At 42.7% G+C, this 24,999-nt stretch overlaps 1 protein-coding gene across 2 annotated transcripts in view; it reads right to left on the bottom strand.

Moving 5' to 3' along the window:
* Positions 1 to 24,999, bottom strand: part of tenm3 (teneurin transmembrane protein 3) — a 222,162-nt gene that overhangs the window by 100,021 nt on the left and 97,142 nt on the right. For both annotated transcript variants that reach the window (XM_084560677.1, XM_084560678.1), the window contains 6 exons: positions 14,307 to 14,426; positions 9,970 to 10,053; positions 8,450 to 8,574; positions 5,118 to 5,373; positions 4,414 to 4,515; positions 2,826 to 3,020 (listed from right to left, as the gene is read on the bottom strand). In XM_084560677.1, coding sequence (XP_084416803.1) covers positions 2,826 to 3,020; positions 4,414 to 4,515; positions 5,118 to 5,373; positions 8,450 to 8,574; positions 9,970 to 10,053; positions 14,307 to 14,426 — 882 coding nt within the window. The remainder of the gene's footprint in view (positions 1 to 2,825; positions 3,021 to 4,413; positions 4,516 to 5,117; positions 5,374 to 8,449; positions 8,575 to 9,969; positions 10,054 to 14,306; positions 14,427 to 24,999) is intronic.

Genomic DNA, 24,999 nt, shown 5'->3' with positions numbered 1-24,999 from the left:
AACATTATGTGCATACAGTAATAATAATAACTGCTGACAACTTGCAAATGCGCTGGAAATCAGTGTTGCTGTGCAAGCCATTAGTATCTGCTCCGGAGAGAAGTTCCAGGACCCCCCGGACTCTGACCACAGACGTAGTCTAGTAGTTTAGATGTTTCTTTCTCCTTCTTCTTTTGAGGCTTTTGAGGAAAGCCGGCAGATTCATTCAACATCGTAGATTTAGTCCATGCATCTTTGTGGCCCTAATTCAAACCAACAGTCTTATTTCTGCTCCTGCTAGAGTGCAAACATTTTTCTTTTTTTTTTTTTTTGCAGCAGCAGCAGCATCCAGCAGCCCCAGCCCCAAACGTCAATCCAGATTGCCCTCAATATTTCATCAGGGCTTGTCTCGCCATCACACTTTGCCAGACTGTATACTACTGACACTCGTGGTCAGTTGTGGAGACACTGCAGCAGCTGAACCGCTAAGATGATGCGGGGATATGACAGGTGGAAGATTCAGGAAAGTCAGGCTTGGCCTTTCCTTGATATTAAGCATGAATAGACTCAGTCCTTTTCACCTCAAACACTACTATAGTTTGCCTAAGTCCTTTGCTTTTGTCCAGCTCTTCTCTGACGTTGTACTTTATACATTGTCTCACGAGCAGATGCAGAAAATGGCATTTATTTAAAAATGAATGCATTAATGAAGCCATATCAGAGCTTTCAAATCAAGATCGGCTTGGATTTCGTTTTTTTTTATATAGTTTCTGTGTCTGAATTTGCTGCAGTGCTGAGAACATCGGAGACCTGGAGGCTGCCCTTCTCCTGTCACCACACCTGGCACATTTTCACCACCTGCACGTATGGATTGTGTAATTTAGCAGCCTGGAAATAAAACCAGTGACAGTTTGCACACAGTGACCACACTCCATATTCCTCATCATCCTCTGTGTGTGTGACCCGACTCTGATCAGTGGCCTTCATTCCAACCTCCACCTCAACAACAAGCGCCTCTTCTACTTCTTGTCACTTGTTACCGTGATTCACCACGACGTACCACTGATCAGTAGGGGCCCTTTATGTGCGTACGATTTCATTCGCAGGTGTGCGTGCACATTGTTTTTTCTAAATCTGATTATCTGTTGGCCACCGCGACAGGCCACCACGGCAGAGCTTTTATTTTGTGCCACTCGGTAACGCTCACACACGCTGACGGATGCTGACTGATTTCCCCATCGCGCAGACAAATTAACACTACATTACATTTGGCTGCGCTACTTTTCGAGGAAATCCTGCGCGCGGCATCTTTGACGTAAAATTGCAGATTCAGCAGCCGTAAATGGGATTACACGCACCGAACACACACACACACAGACACACACACACACACACACAAGGCGAATTCCCTCTCACTCTCTCCTTCTGTCTCTAACTCACAAAGGATTAGTGTGACCGAGGATTGAACTAATCTGAAACTAATCTGGTTGCTGTCCCCTCTGATATGTATTTGCATACGTGTACGAGTGCGTCTGCACACATACACGGCATGTGCACGCCTTTGTGTCTGCGATTATACACACTTGGAAGGAAGATGGGAATGTGTGAACTTGTGGAGAGATCAGTGTCGGCCTGTGTTGCTGCGCGCCTGTGTAGATATGTGTGTGTCCAACCAGCGAATAGCAGATTAGTATTGATTAATCCTGATTAAATTAGTGTAGTGTATAGCTTCTAGTCAGACTTAGCCAACTACCTGTCAGCAAGTGGGCAGTAACCACAATTTAATTGTGCGTCAGATTAGAGTAAATTAATTTAGCATGCAGCTGCAAACGCCATCATAATACCCACCTGTCAGCACGGCTGGTTTTAGCTGATACATGCAGGTCAGTGGGATAATTAGCATGTAATATTTATAAAATGAAAACCCACGCTGTCTTGTACTAAGTTCCTGAATATGTAATATTCAGAGAAAGATCAAAAATGCGGCATTAATTATTAAAAATGTTTGCCCTCAGGGAGTACACATCAGGCCCCGATCCAAATATGGAAATCTTCCGACGTGTAAGTCACAAAATAATTTAGTATTTCGGCACAGAAATCACTTACGCAGTGGGAAGTGCCACCTTCAAGAACATTATCATTTCCTAACCAAAATGGATTATCCATACCTGTACCACATGGTATTCATTAGGTTTCCTAACAAGACCCAAAAAGGAAATACAGGTCTGCTTAAAATTTTTTGGACTCTTCAGATTTTTCCAGATTTCTGCATAAAAAAATTATTCAAAACATCACAAAGTCCTGAAAGTAGACAAGGAGAATCCAATCAAACAAGTGAAACACTGAAATATTATATTTGTGTACGTGTTTATTCAAGAAAATGAATCATTTGCACAAATTATGATTCCGGTAACCGCTGTACACGACGGATCAGCAGTTACCGGAAACATTTAGTTGCTGTTATTGCTGCACAAAGGGGGTGATTCAATGATTCATCTTCCTGAATAAATAAAAGTATAATATTTGTTCATTAGTCACTGTTATGCAGAAATGTAGAAAATGCAAAAACTTTAAAGCGGCACTGGATGTGATTTAAAAACCTTAGAAACTTTAAACATTCCTGTTTCTGCTTCTGAATGTCAAGGTTAGTGTTACATTTTTTTTTTTGGTAAATTTCACATCCCAGAGTTTAAATATGTATTAGCGCCTTCACCAAATTTCATATTCTCAGTGATCAAAGGACTAAGTGTCAACAAGATCCGCAGCGAAGGCGCCTACAACTCTCAGCAGCGTAATGTGTCGCCTTTTTGTGCCTATTCTTCGGATGAGTTTTTGAACATTCTTACCTTCCTCGCAGTTATCGCCCTTGTAGCCGGTGTTGCAGATGCAGGCGCCCATGATGCAGACGCCGTGTCCTCCGCAGTGGATGTCGATGCACTGGTTCGCAGGCACGTCGCACTCGGTGCCTTTCCAACCGCTGTAGCACTGGCAGCGGCCGCGGGAGTACTGGCCGTTACCACTGCACAGCACAGGACAGGCAGCTGGAGGGGACACAGGCAGGAAGAGGCGTCAGTTAGAAATACTGGCTGCATGGAGTGACTAAGGCCCCAACATTCCTAATTGTCAATTGTCTGTGGGTGCACTGATTGGATTCATTTACAGTTTGCAATAAAACCTTTGGACTCTAACTCTACAAATATGCAATGTTTACACCGATCAGGCATAACATTATGACCACCTTTCTAATTGTGCCTCCAAACAGTTGAGACTCATCAGAGAATTAACATCGGCCATCTGAGGGTGTCCTGTGATGTCTGGCAACTAATGTTGTTAATGGGGGGGGGGCTTTGGGTCCTATGGATGGGGCCTGCCACGTGCTCCAGCCTCTTTTATGCACGATTACTAGCAGCATTATGCATCATTAGTAGTATTACTACATGCCAAAGCCCATAAATAAAACTGTACTGTGTAATGACTTTATCTATCTTTAGAGTTGTACGGAACAGCACATATTAAAAAGTCTGAAGTTTATCCCTAAGATCAACACCAACAAAAGCTACCAGCAGTTAAATGATTTTTGACTTAAATGTTGTTGCAAAGGCTTTTTGTTTATTTCTAATATATATCCACTGGGACATATATGCCAGAAAGAATGACATGAGAATGGACATGGGCCTTCTGAGGGTGCCCTGTGGTGTCTGGCAACAGGAAGTTGTTAGTGGGGGGCCTTTGAGGGGAGGGGCCTCTGTGGATCATCCCACAGATACTTGATCAGTTTGGGATCTAGTGTATTTGGAGGCCAGGTCAACACCTTGTGCTGTTCTTCATGTTTTTTTGAGTTGTTGTCAGGCTGCATCCTGCTGGGGATGGCTGCTGCCATCAAGGAGTGTCATTGCTATGGGGTGGGGGTGCCTGGTCTGGTCTAGGTGGGTGCTACATGTCTAAGTAACATCCACATGAATGAATGAATGCCAGGTTCAAAAGTTTCCCAGCAGAACATTGACTTGTTACAAGATGGTCGATGTTATTCACTTCTACTGTCAGTGGTCATAATGCTATGCCTGATCGGTGTATGCGTGTTTGTTTTAGTGCGGCTTTGCTTGATTGATGATCCTCGTAGCAAAACGGTCTCAGTCTATGCAAAGCGGCACACAGTCATCCCCGGTAAAAATGAGTCGCAAAATGATGTTTAAGCCCAAAAGGTCAGCGTACCCCCCCGCCCCCCTTCGATAAAGGTTCCTCTTTTATCACGGGAACACACCGGCAGCGAAGAGGGGGAGGGAGACTGTACAGCAGCACAGCACAGGCCTTTAGAGTGTGCGGGTCACGCTCACTGCTGCGATAACAACCCTACAACAATTACTGCCTCGCTATGGGTGGCGGAGAGTTTGTGTCTGTGTGCGCGAGTGTGTGTGAGTGTGTGTGTGTGTTTACCTCGAGAGCAGTCAGGCCCCAGAAATCCTGGGAAACAGTGGCATATTCCTGAGAGACAATCACCGTTTCCATGACAATTCTGAGGACACTCCATAATCGACTCTGATTAAGAGTGCGTGAGAGAGAGAGGGAGAGAGAGAGACAGAAAGAGAAAGAGAAACAAGCGCAGAGACACACAGGGAGAAAGAGGCTGTTTAAGGGTGCAAATTAATTGGGTAGGATGGATATGTAACTGTATATCTTAACAAATAACACACACATTGGTGCACACACACACACTCGCACCCGCACACACACACACAACGGAGAGGCCGCTTCTCTGTGGTTGCCGTAGTTACAGCCAGTCGGTCCAATCAACACATTCTAACATCCAATTACCCTGCTGCCTCTCTCTCTCTTTCTCTCTCGCTCTTTCTCTCACACACCATTGTTGGCTCTCTGCTGTACCTAAGTGGCCATTTCCTGTGCACACACACACACACGCACACACACACACACACACTTCTGGGACAGAACTTTCCTATTCCCTGCTACACACTAGTGTTAGATTAAATATCAGTTGTTATTTATTAAAAGCCACAGCTGCTCTGATCTTAGTTTGACTCAAAGTCAGAACGCCACGACGTTTAGCGCCACAGCATTTCTCTAAAAGCCTTAAACCCGTGGCGGCGAGATCTCCCCACCGCGGCGGGCACGCGTCTCACCTATGACGATGGTGTTGTAGGAGACTTGCTCCGTGTTGCGTCCGTCGTTGTAGAACGCCAGATGCCAGATTCCCGTGTCCAGGTACTGGATGAAGCCGGCCTCGTGCACGTTGACCGAGCGCGCCCGCCGGGCCCCTCCCGGAGATTCCTCCTCGTTGGAAGCGGCCGGGCTCACGCGAGCCGAGTCCGCGTCGCTGAGGGCGCGCTTGTCTTTGGAAATGAGGCGGCTACCGTCGAGGAGCTCCACGAAGTCATACTGGAAGACACAAGAACGCACGAGAATGAGAACAAATGGCGTTATTTAGACTAAAAATGCAGTTTCCCCCCTAACTGGGCTGATAAGCAATATCATGTAAGATGAGAAGTTAATATAATTTAAGGTCAGGAACAAGGCCCTGGTGTTTCCAACACTGGCAACATGATCAACCACAACATTATGACCAATGACAGGAGTGAAGAACATCATCTTCAATCTTCAATCCAATGTTCTGCTGGGAAACTTTTGGACCTGGCATTCATTGGTGGGTGTTACTTAGACAGTGGGTGTTACTTAGACATGTAGCACCCACCTAGACCAGACCAGGCACCCCCACCCCATAGCAATGACACTCCGTGATGGTAGCAGCCATCCCCAGGAGGACAACTTCAAAAAACACGAAGAACAGCGCAAGGTGTTGACCTGGCCTCCAAATTCGCTAGATCCTAAACTGATCAAGTATCTGTGGGATGAGCCACAGAGGCCCCTCCCCTCAACCCATAGGACCCAAAGGCCCCCCACTGACAACAGTTTGTTGCCAGACACCATAAGACGCCCTCAGAAGGCCCATGTCCATTCTCTGATGAGGCACGATTGTCTTGGAGGCACAACTGTTTTGGAGGCACAACTGTTTTGGAGGCACAGGAGACCTAGACAATATTAAGAAGGTGGTCATAATGTTATTTTATACTTCTTCCATCTTTCATTGCAGGAACCAGGGGAACCAGGAGCAAGGAACCTCCTGAGACGTGCCCCCACCCATCCACGTCCCTCACCTCCTGTCTAGCCACAGACTTCCTTGCGTCACTTAAAGTCTGGTCTTTGTCGGCGTGTTGTCCCGCGCATCCGGAACCTAAAGACATCTGCGCCGGTGATGATTCACACCCGCCAGAGGAATATAGATTTTACTAACACGCTGACCTTTTTTCATCGAGCCGCGCCGTCAACCCAATAAACATTTAGACGCTCTGGATGGATTTCCAAGAAGTTTGCTTTTGATATTTATTGCCTTCAAAGTTTAAATTAAGAGGTCTTCAGTGACACCGACGTGAGGCTGAATCCTACTTTTATCCCTCGCCTTTAATTCGACCACGTCGACTGATTTGATCTCATCACGAGCCCAGATGAAGACGGACACTCTTCTTCTTTGCTCACGCCGCCGACCAGAACAGTTCCGACTCTGTGATAAGACTGAAGAAGGAATAATGGGAACTTGAATGGATCAAGTTATGACAAGGACATACGCACTCACTCGTCTATTATCTGGAGTGTCAACACTGAGCTGTGTGTGGCATGTGGTATGAAGCCGTCTTTTACAGATAAGTGGATTAGTCCCTTGATAGAGGACATGATTCGTCCCACAGAGATGTAAGTGCAGTCATTAAAGGAACAGTTTAGTTTTGTAAGAAGCTTATCTGCTTCATTATGAACTAAGAATCCATAAAGCTCTTGACCTAGACACACTTGCAATGTTGCCAAAGAGATTTGGAGTTTTGACATTTGGGAAGTTTTTTTTTTTTTTTTTCAGCTCTTCTGGTATTTTTTTTTTAAAAAAGTAAAAGGCCAGAGGACGACTGAGGACAGGCTTCTTCAGATGCAACACAAGAAAGAGACCTTAAATCAGCGGCGCCCATTGATCCAAACAGACATAAAGATGAAAACGCCGTTCTCAGGTTAAATCCCCTCTTCAACCTGGGGTTTTTATTTAGCAGTAATCTCAGGTGCCGACCAGATTCAGTGATAATTAGTCGTTCCGTTGCCGTGTGATATTCTTCTTTGCCTCCTGCGTCTTATCTCAGGGTCGTGACCCACATTACTGTCACTTTCACCGTGGCTCCACAGATGAGCTCCTGTTGTTCGTATCGTCATTCTGATGGTCCTTTAACGCAAAGTGTCCTTTTAGACGTAACAGGGCATCAACCGGAATAACCTGATGCATGGGGGGCATGCAGTGTATCCAGTGTTTTCCACAAATTTTCGAGAGACTGAATAAAAGCTCCTAATTGTGATGCTATCCCAACCATCAAAAACAATTTATACATAATATGAAATGTCTGCACATAAAATAAGAAGATGCGTTTTGTATCAGTCCGTCTTTAAATTACCGTAATAACACAGATTTTGGATTTAGCGACAAATAGTGACGGCCTGTGCAGTTCATGTACATTAATACTAAACATAATGCTGTTGAAACGTAGCATTCTATGGACAAATGTATGTAAGATTAAAATAAAGTGATCAGCGAATACAACGACGCTATAGTGAAACAGTTGACTTTCAATCTAACGTTGCTAGCTAGCTAGCGCTTATAAAGTTAAGCTAGCTCATGTTACGTCTGGGGTCGTTTCCTTCAGGTTTTGTCCAACTCTTTTTAAATAATTGTAAATCTCCATGGTCTAAAAACTCAAAAGCACAAACATCGGGTTTTAAAAAGTGGGCGGTAACGTAATTTTTTTTTATCAGTGAACAACACAAATAGCTTCACATGCTACGTTAGTGGCCTTTGTGTATGGGAGGTCTGGAGAGAGGTGGGTAGAAACAACGCAAGCACAACGTTGTTCGATACGTGCAAAAATATTTCCAATTCGTTATGAGACCAAGGCGGTGTAAATTACACCCTGGCGGGCTGCCGTAGCATTAACGTTGTATGGGAAAACCTGATCTCTGCACCAAGCTGAAGTCAGTAACTAACCAACGACGGTTTGATAGATAACCAAAATGTTGTTTCTGTTAAAGCGTTAATTAATGACATTAATCAAAGTCTTGAGTGGGACTCACATTTGAAACCGGCGAATACGTCTCTACGTTTAGTTTTGTCATTTAGTGTTAGATGGTCGACGTCGCTGCTTGTCTTATAAAGTATGAGCACAAGATCTGAATTCACGTCCATTTGAGATTTTATATCTACTCTTTCTCAATCTGTACATAATGCATCGTGGATACTGGTTCAACTAGAGCATTAAGGGTATTTATGTTTGGTAAACCTGGTCTGGTAGAAGTTTAATCTTGGACCGATACAGATGAATGAACATGTAATCATACAATACTCATACATGCACACATATGTGCGACTGACCTGTGTATGTGAGGGTGGAAGGCCTTTGCGTCCATACACCCCGACCAGAGCATCCTTCTGCACGGAGATGTTGAATTTCAGAAACTGCGGTTGGTCAATATACAGCTGGGACCTCCAAAACACACCTTGGGTGAAGAACAACGAACGAGCAGGAGTTAGAATCTGTGGCTTAAATTATTCAACGCGCACTCGTTCAAGTTCAGAAAGTACAGTGTCTATAAATCAATACGTTCACACAAAAACAAAATGAATAAAGACTTGTGGATTCCAGGATGCCGAGATTCAAGCATATTGCTGAACGATTATGTCTTTTAAAAATCACATTTCTGTCTCGACGTTTATTATTCAGCCACCATATGAATACTTTTTTATTTTTTTTGGAATGTAGCGGATTCTGATGCAACATGCTCACTTGGTGATGCAGTTTATTCGTAAATGTGTGTCATTCCTTAAGCATCCAGAAAATCCGTAGACGCAAGGTGTCTACCCAGAATGATTTAAAAGTAATTTACAGTATTTATAGAGTTAACCCTTTATGGGGCGAGGAATCATATTTTGGTAACTTCGGCACACATTTTAAATTGTGCCCCGGTGCCTCTCAGTGAGGTTTAGAAGCATGTGGTTTTCACCCAGCCAATCAGAGAAGATCAAGGCAACGTTCTCAAGTCAAATCAGGGTCAAATGTGGTCTACCTCTGCATGAACGCTGAGCGTAACTGCTTTATTAGATACCAGGAAGAAGTGGCCTAATGTTGTCTAATGTGATAATGTGTATGAACTTGTGTTTTAATGGTCTAAAACGCATGTTTACATATGTTTACCACTTAAGGACAAGGAACCACATATGGCGATCTAGATTTTTTACATGAAAATTAACAATTTTGAAAAATAAAAAGTAAAAAGTCTGCAAAAAGACCCTACAATAACTCTATACGGTTGAAATTTAGAATTTCCAAGAGTTTCGTTAAGTGCCCTATAAAGGGTTAATGATATATATATATATATATATATATATATATAAATAAATAATATTTAATTTATATATAATAATATGTGATGATATACTAATATATATATATTAGTGCATCATCACATTTTATTCTATTTCCATTTTTAAAAATTATTAACAACTAATTATTTATTTATTTATTTATTATTATTATTATTATTATTATTATTATTTTATTTTTATTTCTTTATTAAAACATTTGAAAAATAATATATACCTTACCTTTACCATACTTTATTTTATTTTATTTTATTTATTTATTTGTTACTATCTTTCACTTATTTTTCCTTTTTACTTGCGGTTCTCAATAGTTTTATTTAATTAATTAATTTATTTTTTATTTTTTTTATGTGCACCTGAGCTACTGTGACCAAGCAATTTCCCCTGTGGATGAATAAACTCTAAACTCACGTCAGTATATCACAACAGAATTAAAGCGAGCTACAACCAGCATGATGAATCTCACATTTCACTCACAGACCGGAATAGGCGCTACGGCGTGACAGACTGACCTGGTGGGACGTCCTGTATGGCTCGTCTCCCCACGTCCACCTCTCCGATGTCTATGGTGTTGTTCTCTAGGAGAAACATCTTACCTGCAGGGACAGAAATAGACACGGCTGAGAGTTTGGGAAATATAAATAATTACGCATCCTTGCTCGTCTCTCACTGTCACCCATGCAGGCCTTGAAGCGTTTCTGCAAACGTGAAAAATATCATTTCACACAAAGAATACCCTGACAGTAGCTGAAGCTCTTCCGCAGATAAAAGGCTGATGTTGAATGCAGACTTTTTTTTCTGTCCTTCAATATGAGTGTTCGCAAAGAAGCTTCAGATCTAGCCACCCAGTCTCCATGCTGGGCCATTAAAGATGCACATACAGTCAGACGCTGTCATGAATACCTCTTGTCCTAACTGTTAGTTTCTAAGTCAGTATAGTCCTGGTTTATGTCTGATACAAAATCCCAAGGCGCTCAGTTCACAGCTAAACCGCTGAACGATTTGACATGTGTGGGATTCGCTGTGGACTCCACAGGAAGGCGTGTAATCGGTCATGATACACCGTAAATGATAAGTGGGTCTTAACGTAAACACCGTGATGGGAATGAATTATACTGTAATACTGGAAGTATTTATAGAGGATCCATACGGTGGTATTACAGTATTGTTTATTATGAAAAGGTTACCGTCCCAAGAAGACATAATGGGTTTCAGTCCAGATTTCTGGTTTATATAAGGCTACTGAACGCTTTGAGTCACATTGATCTTTAGCTGGGAACTACACATCGTACATCTGTGTGTCATTTATTCATTCATTCATTCAACCATTCATCTTCTGCTTGTCCTCTGGAGGGTCGCAGGGGGGCTGGAGCCTATCCCAGCTGTCATCAGGTTAGAGGCGGGGTACACCCTGGACAGGTCTCCAGTCTATCACAGTTCTAGCACAGAGAGACAGACAACCGTTCACACTCACACCTACGGCCAATTTAGAATCACCAATGAACCTAACCAGCATGTCTTTGGACGGTGGGAGGAAGCTGGAGTAACTGGAGAAAACCCACGCAGACACAGGGAGAACATGCAAACTCCACACAGAAAGGCCCCGGTGGATTCGAACCCAGAACCCTCTTGCTGTGAGGCATCAGTGCTAATCACCACTCCACTGTGCCGCCCACATCTGTGTGTTTCTTTATATTATTTTTTTTGAAGCTGGAATGGTTCCACGGCTAGTTTGTAATTTCATAGTCCCTTCCTGTTCATAACATTACACCTTAACAGCTTAAGTCATGACGTCTGGGCAGTAAACCAACACTGAGTGTGTGTGTGTGTGTGTGTGTGTGTGTGTGTGTGTGTGTGTGTGATATTTATGGCAGTCTAGGAATTATGCACATTTGTTACACTAATATGAGCTGCAGCATAAAACACAAGCCTTCAAGTCCAGCCCAGAGACGTTCACATTCACTTCACCCCTCTCTCTCTCTCTGCGTCTCTCAAATCTGCACAAATTAATGGACATGTAAACGGATACGCGGCGCACACACACACATAAAAACGCACACTAAAGCGGAGAGCGAGAGGGGAGCGTACCGTTTTCTTTCTAACATCTGCAGGAGCAATCGAGGGGTTAACGCTGTTCAAGAGAGTGGGAACCAAATTGAATTACTCGTGTTTCTCATATTTTACTTTTGGCATTCATCTGGAACTTTCCTGAAGTAATTTCAAGCTTAAAACCTCCACAAATCAAGATCCGAGCACAGAGGGGGGAGGAAGAAAGAGAGACGTGGAGAAGAAACAGTGAGAGGCAAAAGATAAAATGAATTACGGTGAAATGAAGTGACGAGTAGACGAAGAGAAAGACAGAGAGAGAGAAAAAAAAACGATGTACGTTCTGTGAGGTTTAACAAGAGCTTGAATGGCAGGATGAGGTCAGCTTCAACCGGCCAGTCGAGCATTATCTGAGGTGCACCAACCTCTTTTGCCATGTTTTTATTCTTTGTTCAACACTGACACGGTGTATTATATCATCCAGTGCAGTGCTGCTTATCTGGTCACCTCAAAACAAACGCCACACGCTCAGCATCACGCAAAATATGTAAATACAGGCCCAGTCCTGTCAAAAGGCTTCATGCACTGAGAGTAAAGCGAAGATGCCGTCACGAAGCATTCATCTTTACAAATGTCGTATAAAATCCTGTGCAGAGAAACAAAACTCAGGATTAAGTAATATCAGCTAAATTAAATCTGGTTGCTCCGTATAGCATAGACTGTATATAAATATGGACTACACGTCCCCACTTCCTTGGATGGGCGTTTTCGTTTAATTAATACTACGCTCTTCTCTACCTCCACCAGTTACAAGGAAATGTTGGATAATACACTACTTAATTTGACTTTTTTAAAATTTTTACTCTCATGGTCCCACGGGACCGCTTTACGGAACAGTTGGCATGGCAACTGGTAGTCGCCATCCAGCTTCTATAGCGTCAAATAACTAACTAAAATAAAACTTATCCAAAAAACTGACACTTGAACATGCATCAACATTATATTAACTACCTAAAATGACAAAACACATCCTTGAAAAAAATTATTCAACACGTATTTTAGCGTTTTAGTTTGGTGTAAGTCCCGCCCACTAACATGGAGGGGGTGGAGCTTATGAGCTATACTACAGCCAGTCACCAGGGGGAGCTCTACTTGCTTTGGTTTCACTTTTGAGGAGCAGTTCCACCTCCCGTCTTTACACTGGCTATGCTATAGACCCTTTTACGGCCTACATCACGACTACGTCACGACCACGCCACGGCGGTTAGTTGAAGGCTAGAAGATAGAAAGATGCTACCGTTATCAACATATCATAGCTGTGGTGTAGGGTGCCAAAGTCAAGAAGTACGGTTATTAGCTCCAAACTGACATTTAATTGTCTACCAGCTGCCACTCTTGAGTCAAAAAGATCATATAAATCTGTGATTAGACACAATAAAATGAAAGTACTAGACCGAGGCAATCAGCAAAAATGCTTGTGTCTGCGTTCAAGGAATAGCATTGGCTAGCTACTTGTTCTTTTCTGCACTAAAACAAATGGAAGAAATCTGGAGTTGTCGTTACCTATAGGTTATTTTGCTGTTATTTTACTGGTCCGGCCCCCTTGAGATCAGATTGGGATCTGCATTCATAAAGCATATTATTTATTTGTTTGTTTTTTATTATTATGGCCAGGAGTTTCTTCAGAGCCCAGCCGTAGTTAATGGGTGTTGCTTGAGAGTTAGTCAAACATCAAATATATCCAACATCAGAAGCTGAAAGTGTATTTCCTCGCTTGTAAGACACACCCTGACCTCTCTGACCCTGTGCTGAGAGCCTCGGCAGACTTTTGGCCAGTTTAGTCTTTTTGCAAATGTAACGGAGAACAGGGCCCTGAAGATAAACACACTGAAATACGCAAACCTGTTTATGGACATGGTGGTGTTGTTGATGTTATGTTTCTCTCTCACTCTCACGCACTTTTAAACATTTTGTAAAATGTTTATTTTGCAAAGGAAGTCTAAAAAGAAGAATGTTTTTGCAGATGGCCTGAATGGAATTTATTTATATGGAAGTACCAGCACTGTTTTTGTAAATTTTGTGAGTTCACTTGTTTTGATAAATAAATGCATATTTAAAAAGTATATATGATCCGTCATTTAAACTTAATTATTACTGCTACAGGACTTGAGATTTAAAGTTTGGGACCTGGGATTGCAAAACAATGACTGAGACTGACAGGGCTATCAAGTCACCACCGCAGGATTTGATCATTTCCAGCCGCTTACGTTCCAGTTATCTGACAAACTCTGTTCATTAGCAGCCGTTTCATTCAAATCCACCAGAGAGGAAACATAACGTTATTCAGGTTATGCTTTTAAATGTACACATCTGACAACATGGAGTAGTTGCAGAATGTTTGTGCCAGTGAATATTGAATATTAGATGTGAACCCGGCCTCGGATATCAGAGTCACAAACCTCCGGGGCCTCTGCTCCTCCTGCACTGGCACTGAACACAAATTACAAATGCACATTTAGCTGCAGAGAAGACAAGATAGTCCGCTGTGCTTTATATGAGAATTTCAAGAAATTTCAACACAACAGTCGGCCGAGGTTACCCTTAGAAAACTTCCTTTTCTGTTTGAAGCTAAATGGCTTTCTGCTCGCCGCATCGCCAGCCTTTCTTGTCCAAAGAGAGAAACTTTAACTGGAGCAAACACTTTTTTTTTTTTTTTTGGCCAACTTTTCTCAGGGCATTTGCTGCTTTTCATGTCAGAAGAAAGAACGTGCAAAGAAAAATATTCATTTAAGTCGGAACTCACCATTGTCTGTGGACACCATGAAGGTGTTGGGAGTCGTGTCTCTTCCCCCGCCTCCGTTTTCAAATGCTCCGTATCCCTCGCTCTCCTGGAGCTGCCAGTTCAGCCCAAACAGGTGCATAGCTGGAGAGAAGGAGGAGAGAAGTTAAGGGAAAAAGAAAAAAAAGTTAATAAAGAGAAGAAAAAGAAAAGGGGAGAACGGCAGAGAGAAAGACAAAAGAAGGATCACCGGGAAAGAGAACGACGTAGCGAACAATGAAGGCAATGATAAAAATACTCGGATATCTAGGTCGCAAACAGTCGAACGGGAAGGAGTGAACGCGAGTGCATCTGTCTGTACGTACAGATGTGGGTGTGTGGTTGTGGCTGAATGTACACTAGGAGTAAAGTGGAGCATCAGCAGCATGTTTAGGGGTGATATCTGCACATTTTAACAGGAACGTCTAGTTTAAAGTGAATGTCCAAGGAACCTTCGCACCAGCTTCATTTTATTTTTATTTCTCGAAAAAAACAGTGGATTTGGCGTCCACCAGCTAGAGAAAAGACACACCCACACCCACGCAGCCCATTCCTGTTCGCCACACATCTCACCTCAAACATGCATTCGGCCCTACGGTGTATTCCGCACGGCGTCGGCGAGTTACGCTGACTGTACGGCGAACAGCTGCAGAGCTGAGGCGGCGTTTTGCAAAAATGAAGCAGCGGGGGGGTGGGGGGTGGGGGGGGGGATTTGGTTTCATGCTTTGCCTCGTCAGTAAGGCTTTCTCTCCGTGTTTACACTGACATATCAGTGTTACACTGAACAGGTCCACTGTTTCCAGTCTGATTCTGCTGGGTTCAGGCAAAAAAAAGGAGGGGGGGGTTGACATTCAGCACAAAGACAAAAGCTTTGGGTGTTTGATAAAACTGTGTGTGAACCTGATTTCTACAGATTACTGAGAGACGGGAGATTATGTCTCAAGTGGTAAACACAACCATGCGCTCTGTTAGTTTAACTAACATCCTAAAGGGATTTACGGGCGACCAGACCATGGAATAATTAGACCCCAACCCCAAGGATCATCTTAGATCCACAAGAAACCAGATATATACACCGATTAGCCATAACATTATGGCCACTTCTGAGATGACTCTTCTCCTGCAAAAACATCACTCAAAGCTAGGAGTGAGGACTCTCCGCTCAAAGACCCCCCCACTAATAACATTCTGTTACCAGACACCACAGGACACCCTCAGAAGGCCATGTCCTTTCTCTGATGAGTCACCACAAGGGAGAACTACACAATAGGATGTGACTGGTCGGTGTACATTCTCCCAACCAGTCTCACCTGAAAAATGTTCTCTGCAGTAAATATCGCAAGAGCTGTTATGATCTAGATCCGTTGGGCTGTTTGACCCATGCAGATCCAATTCATGCCAGCTTGGATGAGATAAAATTTACTGGCATCTGGATTTGGCCAACTGGCGTCCACTGCTTTCCTCCCTTTCTGTGTGAAGTTTGCATGTTCTCCCTATGTCTGCGTGGGTTCTTTCCGGGTACTCCAGCTTCCTCCCACCGTCCAAAGACATGCTCATTAGTTTCATTGGTGATTCTAAATTGGCCGTAGGTGTGAGTGGATGTCTGTCTCTCAGCGATGGACTGGCGACCCAGTGACAGCTGGGACGACCCTCCAGAGAACAAGCGGTTACAAAAAGTTAAGGAATGAATGAATGGTTCCTTAGGGACACCTACACGTGTGAACAGAGCAAGTCAAACAAACCTGGGAATTGGCAACAGCAGCTGACGACCACAGAAGGTTGTCATGTTACATCACCGTTATAGAAATGTTTTGGTTTTGCAAAGTCCCTACAAAGCCTCCACTCACTCTCCTAATCTCCTCCTTTAGACCAAACAGGTGTCTAGCTGGAGAGAGGAGGAGGAGGTGGTGGAAGTCATATAGAACAGTTTCTGTTTTGCTCTGCGTCCTCTGTGGTCAATCGGACCGCCGTGCTGTGTGAACTTGATTTGAGCCAAAAGGGGCAGCGGGTCAACCTTGAAACTAAAGCAACGGTGAAACGGGAGAAACGTGTGCCTGTTCATGTTCAGACGATAGCTCCCGTCCCAATTCCGGCCTCACCACATCTGATAAGAAAAATCAATGGTGGAATAACATTACCAAAGCGCTGGCATTTCTGCTTTATTTTGTTTCGTTGGCTTTGCGACCCATTAATGGCCAGATACATGATTTTATTGTGTGATGAGTTGACAGTAATTCTTTGGTTTGTGCTGAAGGAAAGACTATTGACTGGACAATTGGGCATTAAAAGAGTTTAAAATATAATGGAAACATTATTATGACTAGTGTATTTATACTCTAAATCATGACATGGTGCCATTTTATAAATCGTTTTGGAATAAATCCATATTTTAGAGCTCTATAGGTATAGATTTAGATTTTCAGGTTGTAGAACTTTAGCATTAAAATGTTCTCTACAAAGAGAAAAGTGGTTAAGCTTTATGAAAGCAGCTGAGGGGAGGTAACCTCCATTTTCTCTTCAAATCTTTTTTCACATCATGCTGGGTAAAGTATGTGGGGGAAAAAAATATATTTCATTCTAACATAAAGTTCAGCATTTTCTCAGCCAGAATTTTCAGATTTGTTCCTTTTTTATTGGATGAGACCCCAAAACCAACACCACATCTGGCAATCACTAATTTACTAATCATGGTTTCACAAAGTAACTGCAACTAAACGTTTCCAGTATCTGCTGTGACCTCCTTCTAACTAATCGTTTCCAATAACTGCTGACCAGTCGTCTACAGCAGCTTGGAGGAATTTTAGCCCATTCCTCAGAACAGAACCAGTTCAGTTCTGAGATGTTGGTGGGTTTCCTCACATGAACTGCTTGCTTCAGGTCCTTCCACAACATTTCTATTGGATTAAGGTCAGGACTTTGACTTGGCTGTTCCTAAACATTCATCTTGTTCTTTTTTAACCGTTCTATTGTAGAACCACTTGTGTTCTTGGGGTCATCGACTTGCTGCATGGCCCAGTTTTCAAACACATGGTTTTGTAACCTTTTCCAGCCTGATGAGCAACAACAACTCTTTTCATAGCTCCTCAGAAAGCTCCTTTGTCCGTTGCCATCATGCACTTCCTCAAGCAAGATCAGACTGAGACAAATCCCCTGATTTATTAAACCAGGAACTGAACGATATCTGAGTCTCATTACATTGACTGGAAACACCTGAAATTAACTTGTAATCTTAGAAGTGCATTTACTGTACTCTTGCCTCTCACAGATATGTAATATTGACTAATTTCCTAAATAAACAAATACACAAGTGTAATATTTCTGTTTCATTTGTTTGATTGTGTGAACGTCCTCTGACATTTCGAGTCGTTTGTATGCAGAAATGTAGAAAATTGTGAAGGGCACAAAAGCATTTAGGCAGCACTGTGTGATCTGTCCGAACTGCATATCCGACGGTCAGACGTAATCAGAAACCCCCACCCTCCTCGTCTTTCAAACATAAGATAGGAGGTGCCTGTGTCTGTTACTTTTCCAAACTGAAATCTGACATTCACACCTGCTTCGTGTCATGTTTGGAGGGTTTTGCAGCAGTGGGAGAGGAGACTGGCAGCTACATATACACACTATCGATGTCTCCTTGGAGATGCTGTCTGAAACCCCTGTCATTATCCCCCTTTTTAAATAATATGACATCTCCCTCTTTTTTCATAATGGCCTGCTTTTCAGTCTGTCTGCCAGCGTGGCTGCTCAGAACAAGGATAAATTATTGGTTTCTGACCTGATCCAACAACGAATCTTAAATTACAAGAAATCACTGAGACCAAGAACATAGACTTTCTTATCTTAACTAAATGAGGCCTGGTATGTAAAGGAGAGAGAGTTTGAGCCCAAGCTTAATTTAAGAGAAATTTCTTAAATTACACAAAACAAAACAAAACAAACCACAACAAATGATTAATGTTCGAGAGCCTAAAAAATTAAAACAGGCACAGATTAGTTGTGATGTTCGCAAACGAACCGGATTTATTGACCGACTCTTTAAAACGAATGACGGGAACCAAGTCGCAGTATATATACGTATATATATATATATATATATATATATATATATATATATATATATCCCAGGCCCATGTCCCAGGCCCATGTCTCACCATGGCACAGACACAGGGACGGTACGAAGATCAAACACAGCAACCTGTTGGAAACACGTGAGAACTCGGAGACGTGTCAAGGACCAATTACTGATTCAATCTGGGAACATTTAGCGAGAGAAACTCCTGCCGTGGATTCCCCACAATGTCCCACACACATACACAATAACTCCACGCACACACATATACACAACTCTCTGGCTCATTAAATTAGAGTCCTGCTGCGCTAGCCCGTTGCCCACAACCTTTTCGTGGTGAGGACAGGAGCAAAGGGTCATGGGAGAGTGCTGGCTAATCGACAGGAGCCTCTGTGTATATGTGAGTGTGATAAACTAAGAGGATTAATGGCCATGGTAACAATCTGCTTCTCTCTAACAGGACCTTTTCAGGAAATTTTGGAATCAGCTAAACATTTAAAACAAATTAAGTTGTGGATTTTATGGTAAAAACCTCCAGACATGGCGTAAAAATGATTCTTATCACACGGAGGCTTGGTGATTGACATCAACTCTACACCCAACTTTGGCTTTTTCCAGCGCTTAAAATTTTTTATGAACATCGGTGAATTGAGGCTGTGATGAGACGAAGGCGAGAGGCCAGCGGTCACAAACTATTCCGCTTCATTTTAATTTTTTATTTGAAAGAAGAGAAATCCCCGAAGCGGGAGAGGCACTTGGATCGATGGAAGACCGACTATCCTTCCGTGTTCAAAGCAGGCCTAGAATCAACATCCTAATGCACACTGTCAGGCTTTGCTGGGTCTGTTCAGAGGAGGAAACTGATCCCTGTTCAGCCCCGATAATCTGACACACACTGAGAGGAGCCACTTGAAAGGCAGAAAGTGTAAGAACATAAGATGTACTTTACAGACGAGGCAGAGGAATCGGTTCTTTTTTTGGCGTTAACGGTGAAATATTCTCACGAAGAAAATGACCCCACCCTAAAAAGAGTGTGCAACCATAAATGCTGACAGAAGGAACTGCTGCCATTAAATAATGTACAGCCCACACACTTCCTCAGTCCACCCACACTGGTGTTTTCCCTCGACGTCGGTGTCTGACAAAACGGAGAGACCTGACATGACGACTTTTCTGTCCTCAACCAGTCATAAATTGCTGCAGACAAACAAGACAATGGCATCTGAAGCACTGTTTATAACAATGGACTGATTGTTGCGCTTGACACAAGTTAAATGAGAAAACAAGCACAACTGCAGAGAACACCACTGATGACATCAGTTGCTTTTCCTGTGACGGCAACTCAACAACGTCCCTTGGACCTTTTGCCTCCTGCGTATGTTAAGAGTTAAGAATAAGTTAAAATGAGATGGATTTTCACCTTTATTGGTCTCACGTTTTGCAAGGGAAGTGAATAGTTATTCCATCTTTACAATAGTTATTCTGTTTTTACAATTTATGTCCGACCCCGACGCACTGGCTTTGTGACTCCTCGTGTAGTGAAAGCAACGTTGTGGAGAGCTGGAGGTAAATCATTACGTTTTATGATTAGCTTTTGCTAGTCCAAGTAATTCAGGTGCAGAATCTAAAAGTATTTTGTTGGTTAATGCTAACTACAGTTAGCTTTCCATAGCCAAGACTTTTCCCTATACCTTAACCATCAGAGCTGCAAAACGCAGAACTTGCAGGAAAAAAAAAAAAAAAAAATATGGATTTGACAAATTGTTGGCGGTCAATGTAATTTTGAGGAAAACCTCCGAAGCTATCATCGGCCTTGTCTGATGATAGGGTTGAGTAATTCACAGCAGAGCTTTGCATCAGAGCAGAGGTCTAATCAACCACAGTTCGTGAGAAATTGTATTTGGGTTCACGGAGCTTTAAAAAAACATTTCACAGAATTTATTATCCTACAGCTGCTTGAAAAGAAAACGCTGTAATAGGTATGAGACAAGAGGTGTCTGTCATTGTTATTAAAGTGTGCACAGAATGGATGATGTGCTATAGGAGGTATAATCATGCAGCTATGAAGGTAAGGATTTCAGTCTTAAGAGTGACGCTAAAGCTAAATGTGAGCGAGAGTTTTTTTTTTTGTTTTTTTTTTCGAGAAATCACAATTACAAATTATACTCGAGATCCTGCAAGGATTCACCTGCTTAATTAAACTCCTGCAGTGAAAGCACGACCCACATCAGTGAGTGACAGATTTAAGTTCATTCATAATTAACAGTTCAGCATCGATACCGAACAGCCGCGTCTTTGAAGCACCTTCAGACGTAAATGCTGAACAGCGGGAGTCCGCAGTTACACCGGTGTCTAACAGTTCTGTGTTCTTGTGCTAACACTGACACGGCAGATTAATATCAACATCCTGTAACGATTACCAGTCATTACGCTAAAGTTCTCAAGGTGATATTTTACCCATGGAAATATAAATTAAATGCAAACACAGGCCAACGTAAATAGAGTCATACAAGGTAATTCCAAAAATAATTGAAACGTATGGTCGTTTTTATTTCGGTGGAATTAATCTGATTTTTTTTTTTCTTGTGAGAAGTGTAAATGGAAAAATTCAACGGAGGAAACAAAAAAAAGAATAAAAAAAACAAAAAAAACAAGACCAGATCCATTTCACAGATTCATTAAAAACCAGCGCACCCCAGTAGGGATCACAAAGACACTTGTATCTTAATGGGTCTGCTGAATGGGGGTATGGGTCCTGTAGCTGCTGAGTATTTGTTCGACGCGGGCCTTGTTTTATGAGGCGCAGCTTGGCCCAATTAGTCACAGAGGAAGGTTTTGTGTGTGTACGTGTGGGTCTTTGTTAATACAGTCTTGCCTGTTTGCATATACGCTCACTAGAAGAAAAAAAAAAAAAAAGGAAAGAAAAAGAAAAATCCCAACTCTGGATCCTCCCTTTACATTTGCATATGTGCTGCTATTGCGCAGGTACTTGCAGGCACACTGTGCTTTGCATGCAAACTGTGTAATAACGGCCACAATGTTTTTTTTTGTTTTGTTTTTTTGTTGTTGCTGTGAGCGAGGTCACAGAATTGTTGGACATTTTGCAAGAATGAAATCCTCTGTAAATGTGCTGGCAATCATACTCTAAATGTTGACTTGATAGAAAAGGACTCGCAGCAATTTTTCCATTAACCGAACAATCACACGAGGCAGGGCCTGGTAGCACTGGCAACACAGCAATTTGAGCAGCAAGTATTACTTGTGCCTTGGTCTGCCTCTGTCCTCCAAGGTAACACTTTTTTTTTTATTATTAACCAGTTTTTAAGTGCAAAGGAAAATATCTGCCCTGTGTCTGTTCCTGGCGCTTTCTTTTAAATTCCCCATCTATTCAAAAATGGGTTTTGTTCATTGTTGCCATAGACTGTATATAAATATGGACAATGCATCCCCACTTCTGTGCATTGGCCAAACAGACGCTATTTTCCGGGGATACGGTCGGCGCCATCTTGCGACTTTAGAGCGTCAGAGTCTGATCAGTACGGTCCGAGACTGGAGCCACGTGGAGCCGCGATATCGATGCCCCGCCCACACTTCCTCCAGACACATTCACGTTTTCATTTAATTAATGCTACGCTCTGCTCTACCTCCACCAGTTACAGGAAAATGTTGGATTATTTATTTAGGGGTCCATGCAAACAAAGTTGCAGGATCCCTATTGATTTTGTTGCAATTCTTTTTCTTCTTTGCCTTAATGAGTAATTTCCTTCTGCCTAGTTAAAGGCAAATTTTGTGAAATTCGGCCTGTAGGGGGCGCTACAATGACAACATGTTTATATCTCACAAACCACCACAGTAAACTGCTTGAAATTTGACAATAATAATCTTTTTTTTTTTTTTTTTGTGTTGTTTTTTTTTTTTTAACAACTCTCACAGTCCCACAGAACTGCTTTACGGAACGGTTGGCATGGCAACTGGTAGTCGCCATTATGTCTCATCCTGTTTCTATAGCGTCAAATAACTAAAACGAAAATTATCCAAGAATCTGACACTTGAACATGCATCAACATTATATTAACTACCTAAAATGACAGAAACCATCCTTGAAAAAAAATTCACGTGTATTTCAGTGTTTTAGTTAGGCCCAAGTCCCACCCACTAACATGGAAGGGGGTGGAGCTTATGAGCTATACTGCAGCCTGCCACCAGGGGGAGCTCTACTTGCTTTGGCTTCACTTTTGAGGAGCTGTTCCGCTTCCATCTTTATACAGTCTATTGCCGATGTCGGGGCATGTTCAGAGTTTGACGTTAAAAGCAGGTGAAACCTGAGCTGATGGTCATACCAACAGGAGAATAATTACTGTTAAATTATCAGACATCTCCAGACAAGCCTGCACAGGTTTCCGTCTGCAGTTTGGGACGTTATTTATGTTAATTTCAAATTGCGCAGCTGGGTATCCACCGACCCCGTCCCCCAGCAGTCTGGATACTCTCTCCGACCACATGTTGGTGAAAACCTAAAGGAGAAGAGCTTATACAGTACACAGGTTTTTACAGCCATCGGTATACCTTGCTGCTGAGGTTGTCCACAGGAGCTTTCCATCTGAAGGAGTTGACATGTGCCAAAAAAATGAAAAAAATAAATAAATTTGACGTCCATCTGTTTTTTTTGACAAATCCGAAGTTTCGCATGGAGGCAGCTCCCTCTCCGTTTGTCAACATGTAACGTACCGTAGCCGTACAAGTGTACTGACTTGAAGTCTGAAATTATATCCCCCCATTTCCAGTTTTACCCGCTCCCTGCTTTGTTGCACAACGCAGAAATTTACAAAACAAAAAGCTTTCCCACTAAATCTAGCCAAATACTTCCTCCAAGACCGAGACCTGAGGAGACACGCACACACAGAGGCTAACGCACACGGGATATGATTGACACATACATTTACCCAAGAAAAACACACCCAAGAACAGACGTGGATCATATGTTGTCTGATATGTCATTATGTCAGATTGTGAAGGCCAGAGGTACGGCGTGCAGGACTGAGTGTCTGGGGTATATGCACGCGTCAATCAAAACCTGTGTGTCTGTGCACCCTGGTGGATATGTTGCTTTGCATGCATGCGTGCACACTCATGAGATCGCATGTGTCCGTGCGTTCTCAGGGATCTCGAGTGTGCGAGCAGCTCTGGTTGTGTGTTCATCAGTGTGTGAGACAGACCTGAGTGCGCGTGTTTGTGTGTGTGTTTGTGTGTGTGTGTGTGTGTGTGTGTGTCAATCATGAAAATCCCAGGAAACTTTTAACAGATGCTCGGACTGAAAAAACATCTTTCTAACAACTGCTGCATGAGGGGGCACATGATACACACACACACATCACAACATCCAAGCATGTAACAACAAATTCACTCCCGACACACACAAACGCACACAAACACACAAAGACTAGCCTGTGGCAAGAGATCTCCAAGTCCAAGGACCATCTGAGCTTCAGTCATAATTGCCTCAGTTCATTGTGGAAATCGATGACCTTTAGAAAAAATACCACGCTTCCTCCCCTCGGACTCTTTCCCTTTTTATTTTTCGCTTCCTCTCTCTTTCTCCCTGGGCTTTTTTTTTTCTTTTTCTTTTTTTTTTCAAATCGCACACAATCTAACAATGAGCAAACTGCGCTGACAGTTTTGAAGCGATGCAGGGGAGACGAAAAGACACTCGAGTGCTTTTGATGGCTACAGCCGTAAATGCACGGCGTCTGCTGGGATTTTTATTTTATTTTTTCTCACAGAGTTAATTCTAATTTGCTTTTCTCTCTGGACTGGAGCCCGCGTGCGCACGGAAATCAGGCCGACCCTATCAAGTTTCAAATTTCTAAATTTCCATGACAAAATGAAAACAGTCGATTTGACTGCCAGCAAACAATGCACGTTATAAATTGTATTCTGGTCACGGTAGAAAAGTCTCAGAAACCGCGGGACGCTCCTGAGGGGCTTCTCTCCACTATGCTGCAAAGAGTTTGAAGTGCTTACAGACTCCAGCGTTGCAGTGCTCTTAAAATGAGCTTGTGGACTAGTTTGTTCAGTAGCTTAAAGCATATATATATATATACCCAGAGCTGCAAGCATCTGTAGTTTTACCTCCATGCCTTCGACAGGAGATGGTCAAGAGAGCGGCCATTTAATCGACTAATATGCATATTGCAGATATATCTTTGCTGTGAATGAAGCCTTTCTATAATTTGACAAACTATATATATTTAAAGTTTTCCCACGTGACATATTTCCCTAATTCTGATACTAAAACTAATGACGGTCAAATTGATTAGCTCAACGTGGAGACCAGCTCAGATTTTTCCATAAGATCTGCCACACATTTTAGCCTTCACCTATAACACATCTGGAAATCGGTGATGAGGGAGGTAGGGAGGGAGGCGGCGGGGGAGGGAGGGATAAGAAAGGACAACCCTGGCAGGCTCTTTATCTGATGGGCTCATACTGCTGAGTGAAAACCAGTGCACGCAGCAGCAGCGAGAGGACAAGGAAGACCGGTGCACGCAGAGAGAAAGCAAGAGAGGAGAGGAGGCCGGACAAGATTGGAAGAGAGATGAGCCGGGATTT

The sequence above is a fragment of the Chelon labrosus genome (assembly GCF_963514085.1).
Source record: "Chelon labrosus genome assembly, chromosome: 2".
NCBI classification, from domain to species: Eukaryota; Metazoa; Chordata; class Actinopteri; order Mugiliformes; family Mugilidae; genus Chelon; species Chelon labrosus.
This window is presented reverse-complemented; position numbering and strand designations above follow the sequence as displayed.